Source organism: Micromys minutus (assembly GCF_963924665.1).
Source record: "Micromys minutus genome assembly, chromosome: 2".
Lineage (NCBI taxonomy): Eukaryota > Metazoa > Chordata > Mammalia > Rodentia > Muridae > Micromys > Micromys minutus.
In genome coordinates this window covers 91,693,261-91,703,518 of record NC_137971.1, presented here as the reverse complement: position 1 = coordinate 91,703,518, position 10,258 = coordinate 91,693,261, and the positions used below count along the sequence as shown (strand labels likewise).

The 10,258-nt window shown below is 41.5% G+C and overlaps 1 protein-coding gene across 1 annotated transcript; it reads left to right on the top strand.

Annotated features, from left to right (window-relative positions):
- Positions 1-366: 366 nt before the first annotated feature.
- Positions 367-1,317, top strand: LOC308418057 (olfactory receptor 52A5-like; the record flags this gene model as incomplete). The annotated part of the gene is made up of 1 exon (XM_080913389.1): positions 367-1,317. The coding sequence occupies one exon, from the start codon at positions 367-369 to the stop codon at positions 1,315-1,317; it is 951 nt and encodes a 316-aa protein (XP_080769515.1).
- Between the last annotated feature and the right edge of the window lie 8,941 nt (positions 1,318-10,258).

Genomic DNA, 10,258 nt, shown 5'->3' with positions numbered 1-10,258 from the left:
AGTATACAGACATATGTCTTCTGTCTGGAATATACACAGTAAGCTTTTATTTGCAAAGTTTGTATGTATGTTGTATGTGAATATTGTGTATGTTTGTGATGAGATGAAAATGAAAAGAGAAGAAAGCAAGAAAGATGGGTTGAAAATTGAACAATAAAATAAAATATTCACACATAGAAAAGGTATGTAGACATTCTTGGATCTGCATAAAACATTCTTATCAGTAATGCTGTATGTGAAAAATGCCATGTGGAATCCCATTCAGTCTCTGGCTGTGTGACTGTAGGTGAGAGCAGAACACAGGAGTATTCCCAGCACCAGCTGCCAGTCTAGCTGAGAAGCCACAGGCCTGCAGGCTGAGGCAGCATGCCCCATGCCAACAGCACCATCTTCAGGCCTTCAGTGCTGACTCTGACTGGGATCCCTGGCTTGGAGTCTGTGCAGTTCTGGATTGGGATTCCTTTCTGTACCATGTATGTCATTGCACTTTTGGGGAATTCGCTGCTTCTAGTTGTCATCAAAGTTGAGCGAAGCCTCCATGAGCCCATGTACCTTTTCCTAGCAATGCTTGGAGCAACAGACATTGCTCTTAGCACTTCCATCTTACCGAAAATGTTAGGAATATTTTGGTTTCACCTTCCAACCATATACTTTGATGCCTGCCTCCTACAGATGTGGCTGATTCACACCTTCCAATGTATTGAGTCAGGCATCTTGTTTGCCATGGCCATGGACCGCTATGTGGCAATCTGTGATCCTCTGAGACATGCATCCATCTTTACCCAGAGGCTCCTCACTCAGATAGGAGTAGGAGTCACACTCAGAGCAGCCCTGTTGGTAGCTCCATGTCTCATTCTCATCAAATGCAGGTTGAAGTTCTACTGGACCACTGTTGTTTCCCATTCGTACTGTGAGCACATGGCGATTGTGAAGCTGGCAGCAGAAGATGTTCATGTCAACAGAATCTATGGTCTCTTTGTGGCTTTCAGTATACTTGGACTGGACATAATTTTCATCACACTTTCCTACATCAGAATATTTATAACTGTCTTCAAGCTCCCTCAAAAGGAAGCAAGACTCAAAGCCTTTAACACATGTGTTGCCCACATGTGCGTCTTTTTGGAGTTTTACCTTCTGGCCTTCTTCTCCTTCTTTACACATAGGTTTGGCTCTCACATTCCATCCTACATTCACATTCTCCTGTCCAACCTTTACCTACTAGTCCCACCTTTGCTCAATCCTATTGTTTATGGGGTGAAGACTAAACAGATTCGAGATCAAGTGTTCAAAATTTTGTATTGTAAGAATTCCTCTTGATTTTTTATTTATTTCTTTTGTTTAAAATAGCAAATCTCTCTCAACACCCTTTGATATTGATTGCAGATTTTCTCTCTCTCTCTGTGTGTGTGTGTGTGTGTGTGTGTGTGTGTGTGTCTGTGAAAGAGAGAGAGAGAGAGAGAGAGAGAGAGAGAGAGAGAAGGACAGAGAGAAATGGAGGGAGGGAGAGAGAGAGAGAGAGGGAGAGAGAGAGAGAGAGAGAGAGGGAGAGAGAGAGAGAGAGAGGGGGGGGGGGGGAGAGAGCTGGGGGGAGTAGTGTTTACAGGTGCATATGAAAGTCAGAAGTTTAGATACATTTTATTCTGTTACCTTAGGTTTTGTTTTTGTTTGTTTGCTTGAGGGTGGCCTATTATGGCCTGGTGTTCACAATTAGATTGTTCTGTCAGGGATTTGTGAATTGCTTCATTCACTTTTCCAATCATTGAGCTAAAACATGTGCCATTATACTCAGCTTTTTACATAGCTTCTAAGAAGTTGAATTCATGTTTGAACAGCAAGCACTTAACAACTGAGCTATCTTGACAACCCAAACATTTGCTCCTCATAAATGTTTAATCTAGTTCTCTTTGATCAGGTACTAAGTCTTAGTTTAAATTTTCCCTCACACATGATAAAACTTTGACTGCTTCTTATTTCTCTATCTGTTATAGACATAGCTAAAGCAATTCTAAACAGATTTAATCTTAATTAACTATAAGAGACACATAATTCTGTTCAAATTAAAGTTTTAATAATGAATACTTTTCAAAAAGTAATCATATCTGCTAGTCATTTAAAATTTTATTTAAATAGAGTAACATTGTACCATTATATATGAGCTTTATGTGGATGAACTTATATTTTATTATAATTGAAGGTAGTCACTTGTTTTATAATTTTTAATCACATTCATCATCACTATAGGGATGATTAAATATAACTCATTGTTTGTATCTTTGCCAATTGGGGACCAATTTGACAATAAAAATTTAAGTATATTTTAATATCTAATTGTAGTTTCTTGTTTTCAAGATCATCTCTGATATAGCTTATGTCAGACACAAATATAATAAATTATTAATATAAAATTAAACATTATGCTGAGGTTATAAAAGTCAGATACATGTTTTGTTATGGTTTTGATTTTTCCATTGTTTAAAATTTCTATAGGTCTAATATCTGGAATAACTACCACATTTTCATTAATGAGTAGGAGGTGTATGTGTTTGTCAGTTTATTTTTTCCTCAAAGCAATATTTGCTGCAAATATTTTGCACATGATAAATTAATACATATTGGATGTACTCTAAATACCTGGCTGAAATGTAAAAGGTATTGGAAGACAGAATCAAAGATGATGATCTAATTATGCAGCCAATCAGAAACAAATTTGGGAACATTGGGTATTTAATATGTGGAATAAGAAGACCTTATTCTGTTCTTTGTTTTCTTGTTATATGTTCATGTTTTGTTTGTTGTAAACACCACAAACACCCTTGCCATGTTATATTCAAAGTAATGGATAATAATGATGTGATTTTAGATGCCTCCATACAAAATGTATACTTGTGATGATATAGGATATGAAGAGTTTGGACTGTCCTTTTGATCTGTTATTTCATTTTAATTTTTTATTAGATACTCTCTGCTTACATTGGAAATATTATTTCTTTCTCCTTTACTTGTTTTCACAGAGGTGCACTCCCTCCTAATCACTCTGTCCACCTCAATGCCTTGGCATTTCTCTACATTGGGAAAATGTGCCCTCCCTGGAACAAAGACCTCTTCTCACAAAGATGCCAGACACTGTTATCTTCAGCTAATATGTGACTGGAGCTCTCAATGTCTGGTCAGTGGTTGGTGTTTTAGAACTAGGAGCTATAGAGGGATTGGATGGTTGATAATATTGTTCTTCACATGAGTTTGCAACCCATTTCAGCTCCTTCAGTCTTTCTTTTAGCACTTTCATTGGTGTCCTCATGTTTAGTCTGAGGGTTAGTTGTAAGCATGCTCACCTGAATCTGTATGACTCTGGCAGAGCCCCTGAAAAGGCATTTTTATCTGGATCCTGCCATTAAGTACTTATCAGCAATAGTGCTTGGTTTTGGTGGTTGCATATGGGATAGAACCCCATATGAGGCAGCCTCTGAATGATCTTTTCTCTTTAATCCCTGTTCCTCTATTTGACCTTGTATTTCCTCCTGTGAGTGTTTTGTTCTCCCTTCTAAGAACTGAAGCATCTTCATTTTGGACTTCCTTCTTTTTGAGCTTCATAAAATCTGTGAATTTTTCTTAAGTAACCAAAGCTTCCTGGGGCTAGTATCTGCTTATCACTGAGTGCATATCATGTTTGTTCTTTTGTGACTAGGTTACCTCACTCAGGATGATAGTCTCTAGTTCTATCCATTTGCCTAGAAATTTTACAGTCATTGTTTCTAGTAGCTGAGTATTACTCCATTGTGTAAATGTACCACAAATTCTGTATCCATTCCTCTGTTGAAGGACATTTGGGTTCTTTCCAGCTTCTGTCTATTATAAATAAGGCTGAGGGAAACATGGTGGAGCATGTGCCCTTGTTATATGTTGGAGCACATTTGGGGTACTTGCCCAGGAGTGTCTTCATGTAGTACTATGTCCAATTTTCTGAAGAAATGCCAGACTGATTTCCAGAGTGGTTGTACCAGCTTACAACCCCACCAACAGTGCAGGAGTGTAACTCTTTCTTCACATCCTCACCAGCATCTGCTGTCACCTGAGATATTGATCTTAGCTATTCTGACTGATTTGAGGTGGGGATCTCATGGTTGTTTTAATTGATTTACATTTCCCTGATGACTAGGGATGTTGAGCATTTCTTTATGTGCTTCTCAGCCATTTGATATTCCTCAGTTGAGAATTTTTATTTAGATCTGTACCCCAATTTATAATCAAATTGTTTGATTCGCCAGAATCTTTTTTTTCTTACAACTTTATTTTTATAAAAAGAGGAATACATATACAGATTTTTTTATACACATTAAATATATTTAGAAAATGTATAAATAGACAAAACTGGGGACTGGAGAGATAGATTGTCAGTTATTTCTTGGACTTCATACAGTCTGTGAGTTGTTTCTGGGGAGTGCAAGCCTCTCGGGTTAGCATCCCACTATCAGTGACTGCATATTATGTCTGTTCTTTTGTGACTGGGTTATCTCACTCAGGATGATCTTCTCTAGATGCAGCCATTTTCTTAAGAATTTGGTTAAGTCATTGTTTCTGGTGGCTGAGTAGTATTCCATTGTGTATATGTACCACAATTTTTGTATCCATTCATCTTCTGAAGGACATCTGGGTTCCTTCCAGCTTCTGGCTATTATAAATAGAGCCGCTATGAACATTGTGGTGCATATATCTTTGTTGTGTATTAAAGTGTCTCTGGGGTATATGCCCAGAAGTGGAATAGCTGGGTCTTCAGGTAGTACTATATCCAATTTTCTAAGGTATCGCCAGACAGATTTCCAGAGTGGTTGTATTAGCTTGCAACCCCACCAACAGTGGAGAAGTGTTTCTCTTTCTCCGCAGCCTCGCCAGCATCTGCTGTCATTTGAGTTTTGGATCTTGGCCAATCTGACTGGTGTGAGGTGGAATCTTAGGGTTGTTTTGATTTGCATTTCCCTGATGGCTAAGGATGTCGAGCACTTCCTCAGATGTTTCTCAGCCATTCAGTGTTCCTCAACTGAAAATGATTTGTTTAGCTCTGTACCCCATTTTTTAATAGGGTTATTTGATTCTCTGGTGTCTAGCTTTTTGAGTTCCTTGTACACCTTGGATATTAGGCCTCTATCTGATGTGGTGTTGGTAAAGATCTTTTCCCATTCTGTTGGTTGCCGTTTTGTTGTCTTGACGATGTCCTTAGCCCTACAGAAAGTTTCAATTTCATGAGGTCCCATTTGTAGATTCTTAATCTTAGAACATAAGCCATTGGTTCTGTTCAGAAAAATATCCCCTTTGCCTATATGTTTTAAGTTCATTCCCAATTTCTCTTCTGATAGTTTCAGTGTACATCATGGGATGTGGAGGTCTGATCCACTTGGGCTTGAACTTTGTACAAGGAGATAAGAAATGATCCATTTCTCAGAGTTGTCGGGTGGGAACAGAAGTTCCAGCGTTCTGTTCCTGGTCGCTGTCTCAGGCAGGGCAGGGCAGGGCAAGGCAGGGGGTGCACTTTCCATGTGCACTCCGCAGAGATCTCTCTGCTCCCCGGCAGCCCAGGTCTCCCACCCACCAGTTGCTCAGCCTCTACAAGCCGCCGGTCCAGGTGGCAGATGGGCCAGGCTCCGCTCTGCTTCCTGAAGTCGCCTCTGGGTGGAAACAGAAGTTCCTAAGTTCTGTTTCCGGTCACAGTTGTTCAGCCTTTGCGAGCTTTCGTTCCGGGTGGCAGATGGGTCAGGCTCCGCTCTCAAAGTTTCCCACTTCTTCTTCTTCTTCTTCTTCTTCTTCTTCTTCTTCTTCTTCTTCTTCTTCTTCTTCTTCTTCTTCTTCTTCTTCTTCTTCTTCTTCTTCTTCTTCTTTTTCTTTAGCTTTTAATGACTGATTCTATTTCTTTACGTGTTATGAGACTCTTTAGACATCTATCTGATTCTGATTTAGCTTTCTACCTGGTATCTGTCCAGAAATTTGTCCATTTTGTCTAGATTTTCCAATTGTTTTGAGTATAGGCTTTTGTAGTAGGATCTAATGATTTTTGTAATTTCCTCTGTTTCTGTTGTTAAGTCTCCTCTTTTATTTCTGATTTTGTTAATTTGGATTTTCTCTCTCTCCCTCCCTCTTTCCCTCTATCCCTCCCTCCCTCCCTCCCCCTCCCCATCTCTCTCTCACACTCTTTCTGCCCTCTAGTTAGTCTAGCTAAGAGTTTATTAATCTTGCTTATTTTCTCAAAGAACCAGCTCCTGATTTTGTTGATTCTTTGTATAGTTCTCTCTGTTTCTATTTGTTTGAGTCCTGAATTTTTCCAAGAGTTTTGACATTAGGGGGTGTTGAATTTATCAAATGCTTTCTCAGCATCGAGTGAGATGATCATGTCGGGTTTTTTTCCCATTGAGTTTGTTTATATGGTGAATTTTATTGATGAATTGCTATATATTGAACCATCACTGCATCTGTGGGATGAAGCCTACTTGATCATGATGAATGATTGTTTTGATGTGTTTTTGTATTCAGTTTGCAAGAATTTTATTTATTGTGCTTTCCTTTAGCCATCTTGTTATCTGTGATTAAAGGTGATCTTGTTGTCTCTGACTGGAGCTTGTCCTGTGGGACTGAGGGCCTGTGGGCTCAGCAAAACGATTGCTCCTGGGAGTTTGGCTCTTTGTGGGCAGCCAGTGAGTTCTGATGGCTGTGAGTTGGTTCTGTCTCTATGTGCTCAGGAGTGAGAGCACTTGTGAGGCTGTCACGTGCCCCACTTCCCGCCGGCAGGAAAAGGCGTGCAACAACAGGATTCTTCTGCGAACAACCTTTATTGTACAATACTCTGAGCAGGGGATCTCCCTGAGCAGGGGACTTCTCCTTTGAGCAGGGGACTTCTCCTTTGAGCAGGGGACTTCTCCACATGGGAGAGAAAAGCATTGCTTATATATGCCCAGGAGACTCGTGTCGCTACCTGATTGGTGCGCCCTCCAGTAACTCAATAGTATGCCCGAGAGCGGGCTATGACATATGTGGCGTATGCGCATTAAGTCTCTTGGCTGAGCAATAGCTCTGTTTGCTAAGTTCTCGGTGGGAAGCCGGCACCATATTTGGGTGCGGCACAAATGGCTACCTACATCTCCCCCTACTTTCTTAAATAAAAACATGGCCGATCAACCATCAGGCTCTTGTTGGACCTTTAGGGTTCAAGACCATGATCAGCCATAAATTTTGGGAAAGGCACCTTCCTGCATGCAATGGGAACAAGCCCTGCAGGATGCAAAGGCTGCCTAGATGTAGGATACCCATTCCTGGTGCAATGCCTCAAAGGCTCAGGGTGCAAGGGCTATCCATACACAGACCCAACATTTTTCCTAAAGCATACTAACCCAAACAGAGGGAGAGGTGCCCATTTCGAGTGCAGCAAGAGCTTGTGCTATGACCACTTTGTCACGTTATTGTTGAGTACAGAGTTTGCACACCATCCAGAGCAGAAACACAGTCTCTCTGCACAAAAGCATGCCAAAAATTACTTGATAAAGCAAGAGTTCTATAATCCCCAAACCCTGCTATCTCCATGTTTAAAGGCAAGTATGGTACATCAAAGGTTTTAATGGTGTGAAACAAACAAGAAAATAGTTTTGCATTAAGGCAAAAGGGCATCGGTTTTGGAAACATCGACAGAATCGCCCATCTTGCCTCTCCTCTGACTCTCTGGTTCCAAAGTATCAGGAGCAGGGCTGTCATCACCCCAAACTATTTAGCCCAACCCCTTATATAGGAATCTGTCCTCGCCTTGGACGTGGAGCCCTCTGATTGGTTGAAACTCATTAGGCCCTATGACGCCACAGGAGAGGCAGAGCTCAAGGAGTGGAAAGTTACCCAGCAGGTGCGCACATGACTTGTTTACTGCTAACTCCAGCCATATGTCAGCGCCATCTTGTAATGGAGAATGTACAGGCAGCGCCCCACATCTCCCCCTATCTTTTATTCTTTAAGCAAAGTAGGACACCCATATTAGGAGGGCAGAGATAGAAGTCAAATCCTCATTAAGGTGTATAAAGACCATGTACAGGAGTAACCGCTAGACATTTTGTAGCCCGTAGTACTCTTGACCTGTCACTCTGCCGTTTTTCTGAGGGAGGGACACTGGTGCAGGCAACCATCATGCAAAATGACATACCTCCCAGAGATACCCCGCGACAAGGGGCTCTCAGTGCAATGCTTTGCTTGGCATCCCTCATGGGCTGCTCAAACCAGACACTATAATCCTGTGCAATGAACCAAAGTTCTAGGAGTGCAAGAGCTATCTGGCCGGCGACCTACTGCTTAAGCATAGACAACCAGATATCGGCTGATGCTCTATGTTCTAGAGCAACAAGCGCTTGGGCAATAACCACCTTGTCTCTTTTTGTTTGGGCCTTGAGCTTACAAACCAGCCAGAGAAGCAACGCAAGTCCGCAGCAAAGGATTGCTCCAAAGAGTCCCACCCCCACCCAAGTTGATATCGGTGGTGAAAAACTTAGCGAAGACTGTAGCATCATGTTCCACTGGAATTGGTTTTGGAAACACCGGGTAGCACTCGATGTGTTAGACATTCTGGGATCCAAATCGGGCTTTTTTCTTCCTGTGGAAAAACACAAATAGCTCCCCTGGATCATATTAAGATAGGATCCGGGCCTTTCCAATTATCAGTGAGGACATCTTTCCATTTTACTAACTCTTTAGGTGGCACAGGCCATTGTCCATGGCGCTCGGCAGCTGAATGGCCATGAGCATCCAAATTTAAAAAATTTAAGGTAAGAAGTATAGTAGAAATTTTGGGTGTGGGGGGCACCTCTTCAATTCCCCCTTTGTTTGTTTAAATAAACCTTTAGGGTGCGATGAGCACGTTCAATGATGCCTTGACCCTGAGGATTATAAAGCAATCCTGTCAGGAGTGAAACTCCCATGTGATGGCAAAATTCAAGCAATTTTGCTGTGGTATATGCAGGAACATTGTGTGTTTTTAACACTTTAGGAATGCCCCATGCACTCCATGCTTTAAGACAATGAGTAATAACATGAGAAGCCTTTTCTCCTGATAAAGAAGAAGCAAAGATAACTCCTGAGCAAGTATCAATGGACACATGTACATATTTAAATTTTCCGAAGGAGGGAACATGGGTGACATCCATTTGCCAATGCCTCTTTTGGGGATATACCCCATATTAATCATTATCTCTTGTGCAGGCAGGGAATAATTGTTCATAAGTTTAAGACCTAGTTCTGTTAAAATGTCTCTTTCCCATAGATTAACAGGTAGTGGAAGGACATAAGGTGTAAAAGTTCTTTTTTGTCCCTCAGGGGCTTTCCATTTTAATAATTTAGAACTAATAGCAGGACTGGCTTCATAGCCAAGGCCTTGCAAAAAACGGGAAGATTGATTAACTGGCCACGTAGCAGGCCACCAGCTAGTAGATAAGATGCTTTTGTCTGCCCCCGAGGCCAAAAGTACTTTAAAAAGTTTTCTTTTCATCTCCAAATTAAGGTTGGCCAAGTATTTAAATCTACTAATAGATATGCTAAGTCAGTTCCTGAAGAACTGAAGCCTTTGTTCCCTCTTCTCCCTTTGTTCTTCCTTCTTGCCCAGTTTGATGCAAATTGGGAAGTACAATTGGGGAAGATGAGCAATAGAGCAATCCGATACCCTGCGGAGATGGGTAACAAACCCCTCGGGGAGGAGCACATGATCTTTAGTTGGCCTTTATAATTTTGATCAATCACCCCAGGGTGTACTACCAAATCTTTAAGGGTAGCTGATAACTGTCCCAAAAGCAGCCCTATTGTATTAGCCGATAATGGCCAATTAAAATCACAAGGGATAGGCTGAACTCCCATTTGTGGGGTCAGGAAAATTCTGGTGGTGGCACGGAGGTCCAATCCTGTGGAACCTGGATTGGCTCTCCGTGGGGGTTCTCTTGCTCTCAGACTACTGGGGAGCTGGTTGCCCCATATATTTGAGGGCCCTTAACTGCCCAACATACACCTTGAGATTGACAGCCAATCCAAGGATACAGGGCTGAATCTTTTCTTCCTGTACAGAAAGGTGACCACTTAGGTTGGGCTGGAATAAACAAATTACCCTTTGGCTGGGAAATTGGCCAGCGACCTGCAATCCAGGTGGCATTAGCCTATCCAGGTTTTTTTGTATAATTAGCAGTGACTCTATAAGTTTGGACTGACTCTGCCAACTCTTTAACTTGCTTGTGTTCGGGGTGATCATCCTCGAACA